At 39.7% G+C, this 21,577-nt stretch overlaps 1 protein-coding gene across 2 annotated transcripts in view; it reads left to right on the plus strand.

Moving 5' to 3' along the window:
• col6a5.S (collagen type VI alpha 5 chain S homeolog) overlaps positions 1-21,577 on the plus strand; it is a 95,766-nt gene that overhangs the window by 21,394 nt on the left and 52,795 nt on the right. For both annotated transcript variants that reach the window (XM_041567540.1, XM_041567539.1), the window contains exons 3-10: positions 2,858-3,466; positions 5,738-6,325; positions 8,676-9,275; positions 9,902-10,522; positions 11,217-11,777; positions 14,093-14,650; positions 17,704-18,279; positions 19,161-19,736. In XM_041567540.1, coding sequence (XP_041423474.1) covers positions 2,858-3,466; positions 5,738-6,325; positions 8,676-9,275; positions 9,902-10,522; positions 11,217-11,777; positions 14,093-14,650; positions 17,704-18,279; positions 19,161-19,736 — 4,689 coding nt within the window. The remainder of the gene's footprint in view (positions 1-2,857; positions 3,467-5,737; positions 6,326-8,675; positions 9,276-9,901; positions 10,523-11,216; positions 11,778-14,092; positions 14,651-17,703; positions 18,280-19,160; positions 19,737-21,577) is intronic.

The raw sequence follows: 21,577 nt of genomic DNA on the forward strand, positions 1-21,577 counted from the left end.
AAGTGCCGAGAGGTACTTCATACGCTTTATTTCCACAATCTTATTCTGTAATTCCCCCATCGTGGGCTTGGTGGGTTGTTTCCATTTCAGGCATAGCAATCTCCTGGCTGCAGACAAGATGTGGTTCAGCAGTTTCCTGACCGGCTTAATAAATTTGGTATCGGGTTTCCCTAAGAGAAATGTCCAAGGGTCTTTCCTTACATCCATCTGAAGAACCCTCCGGAGAAGTTCCTGCACCTCCTCCCAATAGGGGGTAATAATGGGGCAGTCCCAGAGTATGTGTGGTAGAGAACCTAGTTGCCCACAATTCCGCCAGCATCTATCTGATGTCGCGGGGTAAATTTTATGGAGCCTCTCTGGGGTATAATACCATTTGAACAGAATTTTATATATGTTCTCCTTGTATTGGACACAAATAGAAGATTTTTTCGCATTGTCCCAAATAGCTTCCCAAGTGGTGAGACTCACATCTGCTGGGAACGTATTCTCCCAGTAGGTCATGTAGTCATAGTTACATAGTTACATAGTTAAATTGGGTTGAAAAAAGTCCATCAAGTTCAACCCCTCCAAATGAAAACCCAGCATCCATACACACACCCCTCCCTACTTGTTTGGGGAAATCTGTGGTAGGTAGACTTATCAACATCCTATAAATATTAGAAATAACTTGCTTTTGTCCTGGACCTTTCCGGCAAATTTGCTCAAACGGTGTCAAACCTACTGCAGTGGACCCTTTCATTTGGGACCTCAAGTAATGGGAAACTTGGAAGTATTGGTAAAGTGGGATAGTCGTGCCATCTGCTTTAGTTTGCAGAGTTACTAAGTCAAGGGGTTTGTGCTTAGCGATATCCCAGATACTATATAAATGAAAAACTTTAGGATGGTCCCATACACCTTTAAAGGCTGAGTTCTGGCCTGGCAAGAATCCCGGGTTCCCAAGTACGCTACGTAATGGGGAGGTCTCAGACTGTAAAGTATGTTGGGATTGGGTCACTTTCCATACTTTTCGTGTGAAATCTACTGCGTGTAACGAGCACGATACTCTAAGTATTTTCTGGTCAGAGCCCCAAATTAGGTTAGTTAAATGAAGCGGATGTACTGCTAATCTTTCTAATTCTGCCCATTTATTCGGAGGGTGCAGTGCCGTCCAATGAATTATCTGCCGAAGCTGGCAGGCCCTGTAGTAATTTCTAACATCTGGGACTGATAGACCCCCTTGTGTTGTCTGTTTTAGTAATACCCCCTTGGCTATCCTAGGTTTACGAGAGGCCCAAATAAATTTGGTGAACATGGATTGGATACTGCTCAGTACGGCAGCGGGTATTGGTATGGGAAGCGTCTCGAATAGATATAACAATCGTGGCATCACATTCATCTTTATCGTGGCCAGCTTCCCAAACCAAGACAGTGTTAGAGCCAGAGTCATTTTAATGAGAACTGAGAATGAGGCAAAACCTATTTACATAGCCCAAGTGATTAGATTTGCTGTAGATAGTGACAGCCCATGCTCCACGGAGAATGGAGGTAAATAATTATATTGCTGTTATTGCTATGGTGTATTGCTGCTGATGTCCGGCCTAGCCTCGGAACTACAGACAACACCCAGCCATTCTGCTGTTAATATTCTCAATATCCAAAACTGTGTTATGTCTAAACACATTTGAATATGAAAATATTAAAATTGCAGATCTGTCCTGTTGAAGCCAAGTTTTCCATGACACTCACAAATAATTAAAAAAATTCTGAGCTAATCAAAAGCATATTTAATATTTATATTTCTGTGTATAGTGTATATATATATATATATATATATATATATATATATATATATACGTTTCGGTCCCTCTTGGGACCTTTCTCAAGGATAGTATGCAATGTGCAATAAAACTTTATATAGTGATCACAATACACATTACAATATATTAAGTTTTATTGCACATTGTATACTATCCTTGAGATAGGTCCCAAGAGGGACCGAAACGTTGGAGCCCTGTGATGTGTGTAAAATAAAAAGACACTTGTTTCACTAAGGGAAGTGCTGGCCCAGGAATGTTTTATTCCAAACTTTGATTATATGATTGAAAATTGGCCATGCACCCCTGAGATTGCTTGATTGGAGTGCGGATACTGAAGATATATATATAACAGATGGTGTGTATGAGCCGCACACCCTGAATATATCCGAGACCTGGGTGCTCATGCATAAGAAGTAAAATGTGAAACCAGAAGATTTATTTTTTTCTATGTCTGGCATTTAAACAATCCCTGTGTCAGTCTATAATTACAAAAGAATAACAGCAATATCAGTTGTATGAAGAAGCTATCTGTCAATTACACTACTATAGCATAGTGAAGCCATAAAATAATTAAAAAAAATCACAGGCAATATCAGCTAAAGCTAAGCAAACAATCGTTTTACTTAAAGAGACACTGAAACCAGAAAATAAACTTTTTTAATATCTATCATAACATTATCTTTGAATACTATTTATAATTTTGCCATAAAAGTATTTGCCTGATGATTTTACATTACCTTTCTTACTACCCTGTTCCTATATTTGTGCAGCAGGAGTTCATGAGCATTAGAAACTCTAACTGACAGGTTAAGAAGGGACAGTCAGGTTTAGGAACTTCAAGTAACAATTACTTACAAAAGCAGAACTATCAGCGAAAAATGATCAACATGACCTATACTTAACTTTTCATGAAGATTAATATTTTGAAAATAAATTTTTTTGTGTCAGTATCGCTTTTAGAAATAGCACAATGGTATTGAAGCTTATGTGTAATGAGAAAATGATTAATGATAACATATACCTGCCCTCATGTTTGCGTTTTTATGGTTTGTGTTTTTCAGTCTGCACAGAGGCCAATATTGCAGATATCGTATTCCTTGTGGATGGATCCTGGAGCATCGGAACTGAAAACTTTATCACAATGAAAAACTTTTTGTATACTTTGGTGAATGGTTTTGATGTTGGCCAAGATAAGATCCGTATTGGCTTAATTCAGTACAGTGATACTGCACGTACAGAGTTCTTCCTAAACAGTTACAGCAGTAAAGAAGATGTTTTGAAATACATTCAGAATCTAAAGTATAAAGGTGGTGGGACAAAGACTGGCTTAAGTCTGGAGTTCATGCTGACACAGCACTTTAGTGAAGGTGCAGGCAGTAGAGCAGAGGAAGGTGTGCCTCAAATAGCAGTTGTTATAACTGATGGGCAAGCTCAAGATAACATCAGAGAGCCTGCCATTGCGGTGAAGAATGCTGGAATCATAATGTATGCCATCGGCATTAAAGATGCTGTTTTGTCTGAGCTTAATGAAATAGCCAGTGATCCAGATGACACATATGTTTTTAGCGTGGCAGACTTTAATGCACTGCAGAGTATTTCCCAGAACATGATCCAGGTGCTCTGCACAACAGTAGAAGAAGCATCTCGACAGGCAGGTCAAATTGCTCAAGGTAAACCTTTAGATTATCTTCTATTTTTTTGTTTATGGCCAAAATTGTGATCTTCAGTGTAAAATTCCTAGCTTGTGTTGGTAGTGCTAAGGATTTTTTTTTGCTATAATGCTAAAAACTCGAATAATTAGAGTTTTTTTTACTATAAAATCCAAATTTCTAGTGAAAAAAACTCAAATTTTTCAAGATTTATTATGCCCCGAAGCTGCAAAGAGTCAGAATTTGAAAAGACTCCATTTTCAACTTGTCGAGGTCCTGCAGAAGTCAATGGCAGAGGTCCTATTTGCAATTTGAAGATATTATTGTTTGAGCTTGGTTTCGTATGATAATCCAAACATTTCGGCTGTTCTGAAGATTTCACAAAAGATTGGCTTTTTGGGTGTCTAATCCGAAAAATTCGGATTTTTCACGTGACAGTCCGAAAAAGCTGTGGTTTTCGTGCTGATGCTCTGAAAATTACAAGTTTTAAGACATGGAAGTGTTTAAGACATGGAGGTATATTTATCAAAGAGTGAAGTTAAAGATCGCAACAGTCTGGTAGAATGAAATTCCGCCACTCTCCATTAATTTCTATGTGATTTTGAAAGGCGTATTTATCAAAGGATGATACTTTCACTTTCACCTATTTATACATACGCTTTTAAAAATCCCATAGAAATGAATGGAGAGTGGCGTAATTTCACTCTAGAGGACTATGGTAATCTCTAACTTCACTCTTTGATAAATATACCCCTTGGGAATTTATGGATTTATGAATCAAGCTACAGTATGGATACCTACCAAATTAGAGTGATATTTAAGACTGTTTGATAAATAGTGTACTATGTATCTGCTTTGGGCATTTTTCTTTAAAAAAATGGGTAGCATAAATGAAGCAGCTAAGTTAAGGCTCTTGCAAAGGTAATACCAATAAGCGTAGTTGTACAAGTAAATCAGCACAGGGGGAGATACACTATGTATGATACCAAAGGTTGCCACCTGTTCGGTTTTGACCCAAACAGTTCAGTTCTCTAACGCTTGATCGGGTCTCAACTTTTTGTTCGGTTTTCAGCCTTTTGAAACCCAAACAATAATCTGGCCAATAAATGAAAAACATTGAAATACTAACTGTGAAGATTTTCATTCATCCAGGCCATGTTATATCTAGTATAGGTAAATCTAAAAACAACTGGACTTGCTTAGTAATAATTGAAGACGGTTCACTACTCATCCGAGCAGCTTCTTCAGTTCTGACTGGTGTGAGCAGGACCGCCGTCAGAAATTGCAGGGCCCCATACGACAAAATTTCCTGGGCCCCCTGGGCCCCTACACAAGCCTCACCTACAGGTCCGCCCTCCCCACCCCACAGGTCCGCCCCCCACCTCACAGTAAAAAAATATTGGTGGCTAGGGGTCCCACATGTTAATAAAAAGATATTGGTGGTCAGGGCCCCCCCATAAAAAAATTTGTGGCCAGGGCCCCCCATTAAAAAATATTGGTGGGAAAATAAATTAGTGCCCAGGCCCCCCCACATTATGAGAAAATTGGTGGTCAGGGCCCCTTAAACGTCCATGCCTTCCCGAAGTCAGCAGCTCTCAGAAATATGGGGGGCCCGGCTAATCAAGTGTGGCGTGGCCAGGCCCCCCTTACCCTCAGGGCCCCCTACAACTCTCACCCTTGTCCCCCCCTGATGGCTGCCCTGGGTGTGGGAAGTTCTTGGCATATAAACTCTTCCACTAATCCAATCACAGTGGCACATTGTAACTCTTCAAAGAGGTGACACGCAAAAGAGGTGATGTGCGCAAACAAGCGAGAACGGGTGTTGGAGAGCAGAACTCGCTCAGCCGGACTAGGGGTAGGCAATAGGGGAGGTACGTGGCTGGCATCCCCCAAACTTTGCGCCCTAGAAACATGCCTCTCCTGCCTATCCCTACTTCCAGCCCTGAATTGTGCAAGTGCAATTGAAAGTTTTGCTTTAGTTAGAAAATTAAAGCCAATATATGGTTGATAGGAGTGTGTGCATATTACAACTGGTTTTAATTTAATTTAAATAGCACCTCATTGCTATATTGTGGGTAAAAGCCTAACCAATTACACTATTTGATTTTCCTTTAGTGAAGGAGTCCTAAGATATTTTCAAATAAGGACCCTATGTATATATACTCTGTATACACTATACTGAGTATATATATACTGTATACACTGTAGGATGAATTTCAGGGTTCTAGGGGAAAATCTACTTGTCGTTGGAAGACCAGCTAACAAAATATAATGTTTCTTTGTATCTTACAGTTTGCAGAAATGCCAATCAAGCTGACATTGTGTTGCTAGTCGAAAGCTCAACAAGTATGGGTGAAGCCACTTTTGAAAAAGCAAAGAACTTTCTTTATGATTTTGTTTCTAATTTGGATATTGGAAATAATAAAATTCGCATCGGGCTTGTCAAGTACAGTGAAGAGACAAATGTTGAATTTCTCCTAAATGACTACTCTTTGAAAACCGAAATTTTTGAAAATATTCAGAATATGAAATACGTAAGAGGTTATCCCTTCACAGGGAGAGCCCTCGAGTTTGTTAATACAACCTACTTTACTCAGGCAGCAGGCAGTAGATTTGAAGAGAGCGTTGCTCAAATACTTATCATTGTGACAGAAGGAGAGTCTGCCGATACCATCACAGAGCCCGCTAAAGAACTCAAAGCAAGAGGTATATCTGTTTACGTGGTTGGGACAAATATTAAGGATGATAGCCAACTTCAGGAAGCATCAAGCAAGCCCAACAAAAAATTCTTTTATCAACTCGATGATTTTGATGACTCTGAGAACGTGACTGAGCTACTTCTGAAAAATCTGTGCTATAGCATAGATCTGAATATTCAAGGTAACCCCATTCTATAGTGGAAACAATTGAATACGCTTTATGATTTCTAAAATCTGCCTAATCTGCAATTGTTCTTGTTTGTGTAAAAAAATGTTAGCTATGATAATATTCTGGTCAATTTCTATTCATTTTCAGGTAGCTCATAAATTCAGCAAACATCACTTATCCACATGGGTGGATTTTCACTAAGGCTAGGGAAGGCTAAGCCTTCCCAAACCTGGCTGATAAAAAAGATTCAAGATGAAAAACAAGACAAAAAAAGAGCTGCCCCCCCCCTCAGGATGTAAGTTCCAGTACAAGTTCCAGCATCAAAAGGAATTTGAAGCTTCCTGCAGCCTAGGCAATCATCTAGTGGCAGGACCAGGACTTGCACTTTGAGGGGGAAAAAAGCTAAAGTTTAGTCAATGTCTGCTGCCGTGATTAACTGTTCCTGTTCCTGGGTTATATGCAGGTCTGGACTGAGAATCAAAATAGGCCCTGGCATTTCAGGTACACAGAGTCCCAAACAGCCCCCACCAGCCCACTAAATAGTAACTGTTTATGGTATTTTACAGCAGCCCCTCTGTCATTTGCAGGGTCGGACTGGGAGGCATGGGGCCCACCGGGGCTACTGCCCCAGGGCCCCCTCCAGCCGCCACTGCCGCTCCGGAGTGCTGCAGGCGGCTAGTGCGCATGCGCGCGGCGCCGCGTTTGTGCGCATGCGCGCGGCGCCGCGTTTGTGCGCATGCGCAGCCCTTCTATTCTACCGCGACCCCAAACAAAGTGGGGTCGCGCCGCCCCACTAAGTAGCGGATCTGGGCCGGCGGGGCCCACAAGAGCCCGGGGCCCACCGGGGTTTTTCCCGGTGTCCCGCCGGCCCAGTCCGACACTGGTCATTTGCCAGAAGTCACAGATTGCCAATCCGGGCCTGGAAGTGAAGTGATAGAAGAGAAGATGGATTGCGTAAATAAGAAGAAACAAGAGAAAAGAGTGTAAAAAATAGAATGTATTGGTGATGTTAGAAAGCAGTCTAAAAAGAGAGAGACAAATTAAAAATGAGGAATACAGTAATGGCAGCTGTAGATGAGAGCAAAAGGATAAATAGGAGGGTACATTGGGCAGCAGAAAAAACACACTAATTGTGCTTTTTTCTATGACATGCCCTGTGTATACAGGACATAAGCAGAGAGGTAAAATCAAAGCATGCTAACAAGGATTGGGTTATGTAGCCTTCCCAAGCACAAAAATCACCCCCCTCCAGCCTGTACTTATGCCTTATGTATTTAAACAAGGCAATTTTCTTGTGCAAACACAACCACTAGCACATTATACTTTAGAAACCTTTCAATATGTTGCTTGTGAATATTGAGAAAGGGGCAAAAAAATGGATCTCCTTATTAAGGAAGCATTCAGTGTTAAATCAATAGGGTAGAAATGGTGTACATTATGTTTTGGGGTTCTGTAATAACCCAAGGCAACCACAGCCCTTTAGCAGCTCAGAAACCAATGCAATTTGCATCAAAATGTAATAGCATTTAAATTGCCCCTGTAGAATCAGATTGTTATCCAGGATATAGTTATTTTCTTCTTGATGACTTGCAACCACATACTGTATATGCTTTGCTTCTCAAAAGCAGCCCAGAGCGCACTAAGCATTTCAGTGTCACTGACAATCCTAACAAAATTCAAGATGGTCAGTTCCTGTGAATACTTTAAAGGCCTGGATTATATATTACCATTAAAAAGATATGCCAAACCGTTAGGCTGGTGCATTAAGCTGAGTAAATTAACATTTCAAGAGGTATAAAGAAATATGGCATTTCTAGCCATATTTTTTTTGTATAATTTAGCACCAGGTTTCCCCTTACAGTAGATTTTTCATATTATAAACAAACTGATTTATCAGGAAAACTCCATTGTAGTCCAGGGAGACATGGAATCTGACTTCCTGTGAACTCAGTGATATCAGTATAATCAGATGCTATAGAAGTCACTAACAAGCAATAGACACAGGTGGTTTTGGGTGGTATTGTTGATTTCTCATCTGATGTTTTATGAGCCATAGGCTTCAATAAGTTTTATGTCCGGATATACATTTTTCATAATATATTAAAGTACTGTATGCAACTACCTACAGTAATTACCTGCTGTGAGGCTGTAGAATGTGCTGACTGATGATTCCTTTAATGCCTTAAAGAGGGGCTTAAACAGGCAAAATATGGGTATGTTTCCATGTATGTGCATGTATGAGTGTCTTTATACATATACATATATGATAAGGAAGGGAAAGTAAAATAATGAAGTGCATAGAAAGCATATATGATCATATGATAAAGTGCATCTTTTTAATCTCCTTCTTAATTTCTTTCAGTATATTCAAAGCGCTACGCTGATGTTGTATTTGTAGTTGATTCTTCTACAAGCATGGGAACTATCTTGTTTCAACAGATAAAGGATTTCATTATAAATATAATAAACCAGTTAAATGTTGGAATAAATAAACACCGTGTTGGACTGGCACAATACAGTGGGGTACCCCAAACTGAATTTCTACTCAACCGTTATGAAACCAAAGAGGAGATATTAGATTACATTACGAAAACATTCATATACAAAAGTGGTCCTTTAAAAACAGGACTTGCGTTAGAATTTGTACGCTCAACATTTTTCATAGAAGAGGCTGGAAGTAGGATTAACTATGGCAACCCTCAGTTTGTAGTGGTCATAACATCATCAAAATCAGAAGATGCTGTTAGAAGACATGCAGAGGAGCTCAGAAGTATTGGAGTAACTACTATCTCTGTTGGTGTTCACAATTCTGATAGGAAAGAACTGGAGAAAATTGCTACTGATAATTTTGTTTTCCAAACCACAGGCTTACAGGATATTTCAAGTTTTCAACAGGATGTGACCAATGTTATTTTAGCAGAAAACATGCTACAGTTTTCTCCAGCATCAGTTGTACCAGCAGGTATTGAATATTTTTACTTATTTGTATACGGGTTTTCTAGTTCTTTATCTATATACTCTCTCCAGTGAGTCATTCTAAGAAAAAAACTTGTGTACATCAAAGGCATATATTGAACAAAACTTCTATCTTCTTAGTATCTTCTACATACTATATGGTGAGTTATAACCAATAATGTCCACAATGGTTAGACCACTCCAGTGCAAGATAACAATGTGACTATGACCTTTAAAGAAGTAGCTGATAAATAATTGTCTTTAGTTCTATTCTAAAGCAATCCTAGGGTTGTCAGCTGGCTTCTATAGAGCCTCTATAGAGAGGATCTGCTGCTCTAGAACTAAACCTACAGTTTGATTACTGTCCCTCAATTAATATATGGGTGCTCAAAACCTACTGTTTATCATCATACAGTACAGTTTTAGCCATTTATATAGAATAATAAAATAATGATTAATAATGGCTAGAAGGCTTTCTATGTAAAAAAAATATAAATATAAATAAATAAATAAAAATATAAAAGTTAAATGTTTTGAATAAAATCTTCAGGAACTGTTGTGTTGTGTTATTTATAGAGGCTGTGTTATCTTATTCTTCTACTTGAATAGTGTTCATTCTCTTTCTGTTCCTAGTTTGTTCCAGTGCTTCTCTAGCTGACATTGTGTTTCTCATTGATGAATCTAGCAACATTGGCACCATTAACTTTCAGCTGACCAGAGTCTTTCTACACAAGGTTGTAAGTGCATTGGATATCTCCTTGAGTAATATTAGAATGGGCTTAGTGCTTTACAGTGATGAGCCAAGACTAGAATTTAAACTGAACACTTTTAATGAAAAATATGAAATTTTGGACTACATAACTAAGCTCCCATACAGAGGAGGCCAAGCATATACAGGTGCTGCTCTGGACTTTTTACGGAAAAAAATGTTCACCAAACAAAATGGTGGCCGGGCACATCAAGGAATTCAGCAGATAGCGGTCATCATGACTAACGGGCAGTCCATGGATAATGTTACTAAACCTGCTGCAAAGCTGAGACGGTCTGGTGTGGAGGTTTTTGCTGTTGGCTTTCAGAATATCAATGATACAGAACTGGAGATCATAGCATCTCACCCACCACGCAAACATGTCACAAATGTGGAATCTTTCCTGCAGCTAACTAACCTTGAGTTCAGGTTACAGAAACGGCTTTGCAATGAAATTGTTATGACATCATTTGCAGTACCTGCACTTGCACGTGCAGTGAAGGAAGGTAATTATTCATGCAATTAATTTGATTAATGATCCCACAATGGTCTAGAAATAGAACCATAAATTAGAAAGTAATGCTAAATTTATGCTGATCTTTTTGACAAGGGAATTGTCTAAAGTGGTAGTTACCCAGAGGTCCATGTAGGTGGCAATGAGCGGATGAGATCTCCCAAAGACAGAGTATATATGCAGAATAGCAACAAACCAATTTCAAGGCCTTGCAGCACCCCTACCTTAAGTGGGGCTGGCTATGACTGAGATTTGCTTGGGTGCTAGAAAGGTAACAAAAAAGCCAGGATGCTTAAAGATGACTAGGAATTTGCATTTGCAGGTGTCAAATACAGATGATAAATCAGGTAGGATTACAGTGGAGAAATTACCTTTGGCTTTGGCAACCTGAAGACCATTACAAACGCAAGGCAGTCTAATTAGAGTGTGCAGATTGGAAACCAGTTTGCATAGGGTCTAATTAACTCCTTTATTGTAGCTGTATGTTAAACCATTATTTAAAATCAATAAAAAGCAACACCGTAGGGCTCTACTATTATGAGATCCAGAAAAATATTTGTTTCCCACACTAGGCTAGAAATCTTTTGCTGTTGATTGCACGTCTTAGAGGGTTACTGTTATGTACCTGAGGTTGGGTTCCAAAATTATGCAAATTAAAACTTTTAATTCTCTCTCTATAAATTTAGGGTGTGTGGATACAGAAGAAGCTGATATATACTTTCTAATTGATGGTTCTGGCAGTATATATCCAGAAGACTTTGAAGATATGAAAAAATTTATGATTGAATTAATAAGTATGTTTCAAGTTGGTGCCAACAGGGTACGCTTTGGAGTTGTCCAATACTCAGATGTTCGTAGAATTGAATTTACCATCAGTGAACACAGAAACCAGAAAACATTAAAGGACGCTATTTCTCAAATATATCAGTTGGGCGGCGGTACTGAAACAGGAGAAGCTCTGCGGTCAATGAAGCAGCTTTTTGTTAATGCAGCTAAAGATCGTCCTCATAAAGTACCCCAATCGTTGGTCGTTATTACAGATGGCGAATCTCAAGACCGGGTCACTGAAGCAGCTGCAGAAATTAGAAATGATGGCATTAATATATATGCAATTGGCGTTAAAAATGCAGTGGAAGAACAGATTAGAGATATAGCAGGGTCAGATGACAAGATGTTTTTTGTTAACAACTTTGATTCTCTCAAGGCGATCAAGAATGATGTGGCTCGTGAATTGTGTACACCTGAGGGTAAGATATCCATATACTTACAATATTGATAGTAATACTATAATGTAAACAGTCTACAAGTGTGGCTGTATTCAGATACATCCATTATCCTAAAATCCATTGAGCTCCAGAAAGCTCTGAAATAGAATCCTATGATGTGATTTTTAAATGTTTTTTTTCTATAAAAATAATAATAAATTAGTATATTCTACTTGATAATCAAGCTAGCATACATGCATGTTGGTGGCAAAACAATGCTACAGTGTCTTTAATGTTCAAATGTTTTAGCAATGTTAGGAAATTGTGCCCAAATGACAGAATTACTACTTATCTGGAAAACCCTAGACCCAGATCTTTACAGATGATAGATCACAGGCACGTGTTGGATTATGTATTTTCATCAGATCCTAAAGTGAAATTGTTCTCAAACTGTGGTGGGTGGGGGCAGGGGCGATCCTGCCGATTTTACCGCCCGAGTGCAGAAAAACGGAAATTCGGCTCTTAAAGTTACCAGGAGCGGCAACCAGGGGGGCGCTGCCGCCTGAGGCGAACGTCTCAACTCGCCTCATTGGCAGAGTGCCCCTGGGTGGGGGCTTGTATTTGTGGCAAGAGGAGCTCAGAAGCTCATGAAGGTTGAGAATGGCAATTTATTCACTAAGATACACCTGAAAGCTGAGCTTAATTGTAAATTAAGGTGAGATTTGGGGTATGAATTTGCTGTGCTAGATATTCTTAAAGGAATAGTTCAGTGTGAAAATAAAAACTGGGTAAATACATAGGCTGTGCAAAATACAAAATGTTTCTAATATAGTTAGTTAGCCAAAAATGTAATATATAAAGGCTGGAGTGACTGGATGTCTAATAAAACAGCCAGAATCCAACTTCCTGCTTTTCAGCTCTATAACTCTGAGTTAGTCAGCGACTTGAAGGGGGGCCACATGGTACATTTCTGTTCAGTGAGTTTGTAATTGATCCTCAGCATTCAGCTCAGATTCAAAAGCAACAGATATGACCCATGTGGCCCCCCCTCAAGTCTCTGATTGGTTACTGCCTGGTAGCCAGGGTAACCAGTCAGTGTAAACCAAGAGAGCTGAAAAGCAGGAAGTAGTGTCCTGACTGACTTGTTACACATCCAGTCACTCCAGCCTTTATACGTTACATTTTTGGCTAACTAACTATATTAGAAACATGTTTTATTTTGCACAGACTATCTATTTACCCAGTTTTTATTTTCCCACTGAACAATTCCTTTAAAACTATGACATAATAACTGATACACCAATATTTTTCATATATGTACTCATTTCATGAGCTAAGGAGGGTTCGATCTTGATGGTTATATCTTTAAGGGGGCATGAATTGAAAAAACACTGCTTTGTGGCTTTTAGATTTACAAATTCAGTGAAGTCTATGTTTGTATTGGAGCTTTGCCAACAAACAAAAACACGAAGAAATATATAACAAATCTCTGAAATGAAAAAGAGATAACAATTTTTTTTGAAAATTGCACTTTAATGGCACTTGACCAGTGTCTCTGTGCATAGAATTGACTGTATTTTAACAGCCCTGTCTCGTTTTTTTTTTTTTTTTTTTTTTTATGATTTTATCTTAACTTTTATTTTTAAAGTTCTTTACAAATACCATTATTATATTCAATATAGTTACATAAAAAAAAACAAATTACCAAAGAAAATAGCATTCTGTAAGAGATTCCTGTCTCGTTTTTTGATGGGAGACACCCCCTAACCCCCAAAGCCTTCCACAGATGTGTTTGTATTAATTAACGGCATGTAAGCTATACTCATGGTCATGATTCTTTGAAAGACCCCGATATACTGTTAAATAGATTCTTGTAATATAGTTGCAGAGGAGTGATTGAACTTTGTGTTTTAGAAGGCAACCAAAGTAATTTTTCATCCTCACAAAGAAGCAGCAACAGTTGTTTTTAGCTACCAGAGCAGATCAAGGACCTTTTACCACCTTAGGTTTGCCTTCATTCATCTTTGGTGCTTGCACTCCCTAACATAACACGTGTAATGTATGGATAGCCTAGGACTGGAAGGCCTTTAATGGTTCAAAGAAAGCACAGTAATGTGAAACAAACATCTTACTTAAGATAGGAGGCTTGGCTCCTAAAATTGCATGTGTTGTGTGGAGTGCATATAACGTCTTCTAGGAGCAGCTTTTCATGAGTGAGTGTAATTTGCCTCAAGGCAGAATCTCTCTTGGTCAGTTGAGGACCTCTGTTATCTATCCCCATTCAAAAAGCTGGAATAGTAAATGCATGCACTTGTGGACTATTTAATGAAACTTTCATTTTGTTTTATTTTTTCTAGCATGTAAGAACATGAAAGCCGATATAATTTTTTTGGTTGATAGCTCTGGAAGCATTAACAGTGATGATTATGAAACGATGAAAGAATTCATGGAGTCAATGGTCAAGCAGGCAGAAATCGGTCCTGATAGAGTACAGATTGGTTTAATTCAGTTCAGCTCTGAAACAAAAGAAGAATTTCCTCTCAACAGGTACAGAAGGAAGGATGAAATACAATCAGCAATAAGAGGCATCCAGCAATTGAGCCAGGGAACTCTTATGGGAGAAGCCCTTAAATATGCATTACCTTATTTTAGTGCTTCCAAAGGAGGCCGTGTAAACACAAAACAGTACTTAATTGTCATAACAGATGGCGAGGCCCAGGATACTGTGGAAAAACCAGCCAAAGCAATAAGGGACCATGGAGTTATCATTTATGCCATAGGAGTACAACAAGCCAACAACACACAACTTCTGGAGATTGCTGGCAAACAAGAACAGGTGTTTTATGAAGATAGCTTTGATGCCCTGGCTTTTTTGAACAAGAACATCATGTTTGAGATTTGCAATCCTCAAGAGGGTGAGTTTCAATACACAAATACACACCAGCCATAGACCCATTTTTCCAGGAAGAATAGCAAATAAATAATACTCTCTACTTCACAACTGCGCTACTTTTCTGCCTAATTGTTCAAGACTCACACCATAAACTTCCATGAGAGTGTGGCTCTAAATTAATGGGTCTGATCTTCTCTACCATACATAAAATAAAGGTGTCTGAAGATGTGTTTTAACCAAGAGTAGCAAACAAATGTAGTTCGATCCTGATTTAATCAGTGGGCTCAACAGCTCTTGTGACAACATACACAGATACAGACGGGAAGCCTCTGGCATGGATATACTTTAGTGTTAAGCTTTCCTTTACACAATGTACAAAATAGTAGTGAGCATATTTTAAATCATACTTTAACCAAAATACATTGCAACCATGACATTCAGTAACTGCTGCCATTTTACAAATACCATGGTGCATTGAAGAAATGTTGGTGCACTTACTCCTCTTATGGAGTTTATTTGTATGCCTATTTTGAGATAATTTTATATTATTTGTCACTAGAGATGTCGCGAACTGTTCGCCGGCGAACTTGTTCGCGCGAACATCGGGTGTTCGCGCTCGCCGGAAGTTCGCGAACGTCGCGCGACGTTCGCCATTTTGGGTTCGCCATTGTTGGCGCTTTTTTTTGCCCTCTCACCCCAGACCAGCAGGTACATGGCAGCCAATCAGGAAGCTCTCCCCTGGACCACTCCCCTTCCCTATAAAAACCGAAGCCCTGCAGCGTTTTTTCACTCTGCCTGTGTGTGCTGAAGAGATAGTGTAGGGAGAGAGCTGCTGCCTGTTAGTGATTTCAGGGACAGTTGAAAGTTTGCTGGCTAGTAATCGTTTTGATACTGCTCTGTTATTGGAGGGACAGAAGTCTGCAGGGGTTTGAGGGACATTTAAGCTTAGGTAGCTTTGCTGGCTAGTAATCTACCTTCTACTGCAGTGCTCTGTATGTAGCTGCAGTGGGCAGCTGTCCTGCTTCTGATCTCATCTGCTGACTGCTGCAATAACAGTAGTCCTTGTAAGGACTGCTTTTATTTATTTTTTTGTTGTTTTACTACTACTACTACTACTATAAGAGCCCAGTGCTATTAGTCTAGCAGTGTTGGGGAGTGGGACTGGTGTGCTAATCTGCTGCTCCTAGTAGTTCAGCAGCACCAACTTTAATTTTTTTTTTTAATATTCATTTTTTTTTTTTTACTTTTTTTATTTTACTACCGCTGTAGTAGTGTATAAGTTGACCTTTTAGGCATTATTTGCCCTGTAGGCATTTTTTGCCCAGTGTGTTATTCAACCAACTGCCATCTAGCTGTGTGACCTTGTTCACATTCTGTCTAAATATCCATAATATTACCGTCTCCAGAAAAAACACCGGAGTGACTTTTTTCAAGCAGCCATAATAAATTTTACGAGATCCGTATCCACCGCTGTAGTAGTGTATACGTTGATCTTGTGGGCAGTATTTGCACAGTGTTTTCTTCAACCCGCCATCTAGCTGTGTGAGCTTGTTCACATTTTGTCTAAATATTGATAATATTATCGTCTCTAGAAAAACCACTTGAGTTACTTTTTTTCAAGCAGCATTCATATATTTTACGTAATCCGTATCCACCGCTGTAGTAGTGTATACGTTGACCTTGTAGGCATTGTTTGCCCAGTTTTTTTGGCCGCAGCCACTGAAGCACAGAGGCCAGAAAAAATATGCCATATAAATGCTGAAAATAGTCATTTTTTGCCATACGTTGACTCAACGTATATGGCAAAAAATGACTATTTTCAGCATTTATATGGCATATTTTTTCTGGCAACTGTGCTTCAGTGGCTGCGACCAAAAAAACTGGGCAAACAATGCCTACAAGGTCAACGTATGGCAAAAAATGACTATTTTCAGCATTTATATGGCATATTTTTTCTGGCAACTGTGCTTCAGTGGCTGCAACCAAAAAAACTGGGCAAACAATGTCTACAAGGTCAACGTATGGCGAAAAATTACTATTTTCAGCATTTATATGGCATATTTTTTCTGGCAACTGTGCTTCAGTGGCTGCGTCCAAAAAAACTGGGCAAACAATGCCTACAAGGTCAACGTATGGCAGTTGTTTAAAGAGCAGGAACTTGGATGAAGCAGCGCACACTCTCCTCACAGTTTGGTAGTTTGAGCCCGGTGCACAGTGTAGAGGGCACGGCAACCCCCAAGAATATGTACTAGACAAACGAAATCACTGGCACACGTGGCAATTCAGGTGCCGGGTTACCCCGTGCTCTTTATTGTGCGGACGTGCAACGTTTCGGGGTGGCAACCCCTTTATCAAGCATGCTTGATAAAGGGGTTGCCACCCCGAAACGTTGCACGTCCGCACAATAAAGAGCACGGGGTAACCCGGCACCTGAATTGCCACGTGTGCCAGTGATTTCGTTTGTCTAGTTGTTTAAAGAGAACAGTAGATTACTAGCCAGCAAAGCTACCTAAGCTAAAATGTCCCTCAAATCCCTGCAGACTTCTGTCCCTCCAATACAGAGCAGTATCAAGCAGATTACTAGCCAGCAAACTTACTATCATCTGTCCCTGAAATCACTAACAGCTCTCCCCCTACACTATCTCTTCCAAGCACACACAGGCAGATTTTTCAGATACATTTTTGCCCTTGATCCCCCTCTGGCATGCCACTGTCCAGGTCGTTGCACCCTTTAAACAACTTTAAAATCATTTTTCTGGCCAGAAATGTCTTTTTTAGATGTTAAAGTTCGCCTTCCCATTGAAGTCTATGGGGTTCGCGAACCGTTCGCGAACCGCTCGCGTTTTTGCGCAAGTTCGCGAATATGTTCGCGAACTTTTTTTCCGACGTTCGCTACATCCCTATTTGTCACGCGAGGTAAGATATTCTTTCTTTTGCTGCATTACTGTTGTTGCTTAGCATAGAAGTAAATCATGGAAGTTCATTAGGAAGTTCATAAGGCCACTGCAATTTCATTTAGTTATCAACTAATAAACAATTACTGTGGATAACACTGAATATCTGTTGTTATTTCAGCTTGCAAAAAGACTGAGGTGGCAGACATCATATTTCTGTTGGATGCTTCTGCAAGCATTAGTAGAGGAGAGTTCAGACTCATGCAGAGATTTGTGGAGGCTGTTGTCAATGACTCCTTGGTCGGAAAGAAAAATGTTCAATTTGGTGTGGTTGTTTATGGAACAAATCCAGCAGAACAGTTTTTGCTGAACACGTATTCAACTAAAGCTGATACTCTTAAGGCTGTATTTAATGTATCCCAAGTATCTGGCTACACATACACTGCAAAAGCTCTGGAATACACTCGTATACGGTTTGGTTCATCATATGGTGGAAGATCAGGAATTCCACATATTCTGATTCTAATCACTGACGGAGCCACCACTAATGCTGATCGACCTAACCTACCGATAGTATCAAATGCTTTGAAGGATGATGGCATCATTGTCTTTGCAGTAGGAGTTGGCAAGGCAGTTCCTCAAGAGCTGCAGCAGATTGCAGGACAACCAGACAGATGGTTTTTAGTCCAGGATTACAAAGGCCTGGATGGTTTACATGATAATATAACAAAGGTTGTATGCGATGAATCAAAACCAGGTAAGCATGTAGTACTTTCATTCAGCTTTTGCTGAAGTGTGGGTATAGGATCAGCCATATCTAGAAAGCTCACTATTTTCTCTTTGCAGGTGTCCATAACCATTTATAATATTAAATTAACATTAGGATGTGATATATAATCACATCAATGGGAAGTGCCATGCATTGACTTAAGGTGGTCATAGATGCACAGATAATATCGTACGAAACGAATTTTCGTCCGATATTCGTTGCATGTATGGTGGAAAAAGAGCCGACCGATATCGGCAGAAGACTTGGATATCGGTCGGCTCGTCGATCGGGCTGGACGGAAAATTTTGATCGGGTGCCTTTGAAGGGACCCAAACATCGGCCATTGTTAGTGCTGAATCGTCAGATACAGGTAGAATTCTATTGTTTCTTCCCGTTTATCTACCTGTATATCTGACGATTCAGCTCTACACGTGTGTATTGAAACGAACGATCTTTCTTGGAAAGATCTTTTCCAAGAAAAATCGTAATTGTTACGTCTATGGCCACCTTTATACTGGTGAATATTTCCAAAAATTCACATTTGCATAATTTTGGGTGACAGAGTATTCATACAGTATTCATCTGTGCTGGGACAACCATCATATTTTTCACTCTGATAAATGGGGAGTTATCCATGGCAATTAGCACTAATCAGAACATGCTGTGAATCACTGACCTTTTGTCTGGGAGTCCCCACAACAGTCGAAAAGGTTAAAAAAAGACATGGCTCTACCTGTTAGATGTTCAATGTGTGCAACAAGATATTTACTTGTTAAATCTGTGCACTATTCCTTGAAAAGTGCATTAACTTGAATTACACAAGGCAAGAAACATTTCATCAGTCTTACTAATGTATTTATTTATTGTAGCTTGCGCAAATGAACAGCTTGATCTTGTTTTCCTGATTGACGGATCAGCAAGTATCACTTCTAGCAACTTCACAAGTGCCAAGACTTTCATGAAAGAAATCGTTGACAGCTTTACTATCTCACAGAATAGAGTGCGTATTGGAGTTGCACAGTACAGTGCAAATCCAAAGAAAGAATTTTTCTTAAATCAATACTACTCCAGTGCTGACATGAAAAAACAGATCGATAACATTACCCAGCTGAAAGCTACAACTTACACTGGCAAAGGCCTACGATTTGTCAAACAGTTCTTTGATCCTGCAAATGGCAGCCGTAAGAATGCAGGTGTTCCCCAGTATCTTATAGTAATGACCGATGGCATGTCTAATGACAGTGTAGAGGAAGATTCAGCTGCTCTGCGTAGCAGTGGAGTTAAGATCTTCTCCCTTGGTATTGGTCTGCGGAACAGTTTTGAGCTTGTTATGATTGCTGGAACACCCAAAAATGTTTTTGAAGTGGAAACATTTCAAGCTCTGGATTCTATCAAGAGGCAGATTGTGGGACAAGTCTGTGAGCCATCTGATCAGCCTATTATAGGTAAGTAATTACTGTATGTTACTTTACTTTACTGTATAAAGAGATGTTAAACATCTGTCCAATGCACTTTTCACAAGTTCTGATAAAATATGTGCATTAATCTTGCCTTTTTGGCATGTCCTATACATCTCTCCCCCATCTTCAATACCATCCACTTTTATATCATTCGTATTAGTCTAAAATGGGTTATTTATCTGTTCATAGGGGGTTTTTGTTGAACCTTTTAAATATTACCATCTGTTTTTTTTAGATCTGTAGGTCTATGCTTAGCTATTATTATTATTATTATTATTATCATTATTATCATGTGTTTATAAAACACCTAAAGTATCTAATATGGCCAGCGAGTGTACAGAGTATACAGGTTCATTTGTGAAGGTGTAGGCATAAGTGCAGTAGTGCTAAAGGCCACAAAATGTCATCTCTCAGTTCCCCATACTCAAAGCACTTGTGCCCTGCCAAGCCATTTCAGATGTACTGTCTGTACTTTGCCTCTTGTAATCAGGGCTGCTCTTGCGTTGAGGCATAGGGGCAAATTCACTAAGAATCGAAGTTGCGCCAGGCGCAACTTCGCCGCTCTTCGCCGCACTTCGCCAGGCGAATTTTCGCCAGCGCTCCGCAAATTCACTAAAATGCGAAGTTGCGCACAGGGGTAGCGTAAGTTTGCGAAGTTGCGCTAGCGTTGCTTCGCTATATAAAGCGAAGTTGCGCTAGCGAAGGCTAATTTGCATACGGCGCGAAATTCAAATTTCAATGGAGGAACACGTATCTGCACTACAAATGCCTAGAAAACCTTTAAATCTGCAAATAAAATTTTTATTTTGCCCTACACATGTGCCCACTGTCTAGGTAAGTTGCCATGAGTCAGGAAAAGTAGGGGGGAGGAAGGGGAGCCCCAAAAAAATTTCGATCTTTTTCAGCCTATCAGCCATCATGTAGAAAACACGCCAGCGTTTTTTGGGACTTAGAAAAAATTTTGACTTTTTTTGAAACAATCCCTATCTACTCTATTGCGCTTCGCCAGGTCTGAGGTGGCGAAGGAAGTCTAGCGTAAAAGGTAGCGTTCGCTACACTGCGCAAGTTAGTGAATTTGCGTAGTTTCGTCGCTAGCGAAAATGCGCCTGGCGTAAGGTTGCGAAGTAACACTAGCGAAACTACGCCAGCATTCGTTAGTGAATTTGCGCAGTAGCGAAAATGCGGAACGCTAGCGAAAAAACGCTAGCGTTCGGCGCTTCGCGCCTTAGTGAATTTGCCCCATTGTGAGAACCTCTCTTCAGGTGGCAGTGAGCAGCCAGTTACCAGGGGTGACAAAAAGCCACCTCTGGTAACTTTAAGAGCTAAATTTCCTTTATTTAAAATGCAAACGCACTCTCTGCAATAGTGATGCAGGTCCTTGACCTGCTCCAAAGCCAAAGAGGTAACCATGGAGCAGGTGCATTTACAATATTTCCTTCAAAAGGATTTAAAAGGTAATTTTTTTCCTTCTGTTTTGTGTGAATGCTTTTTATTGCAACCTCATAGTTAGAACTGAGAATTAAATTAGAACATTGTGTAAATAAAGAGGCATCCAAGACTTTGGGGTCATTGTAAACATCCACATTAAAGCAATCTATTGCAGAATATTGCAAAATAATAATTCAGCAAGTGACAACCGAGCAGCTGTTTACTGGGCAAGCCTTAAAGCAGCTGCTGGACATTCACTTTGGGAATCAATTGACTGTTGGACATGGCTACATAGGGGGCCAATTGCACGAACAATTTGAAATCGTAATAATGAAAAAATCAAATAGGTGGCGCTGTTGCACCACACTAGATTTTTCTTGACAAACTACATTGTGTTA

The sequence above is a fragment of the Xenopus laevis genome, chromosome 6S, assembly GCF_017654675.1.
Source record: "Xenopus laevis strain J_2021 chromosome 6S, Xenopus_laevis_v10.1, whole genome shotgun sequence".
In the NCBI taxonomy this organism is placed as follows: Eukaryota; Metazoa; Chordata; class Amphibia; order Anura; family Pipidae; genus Xenopus; species Xenopus laevis.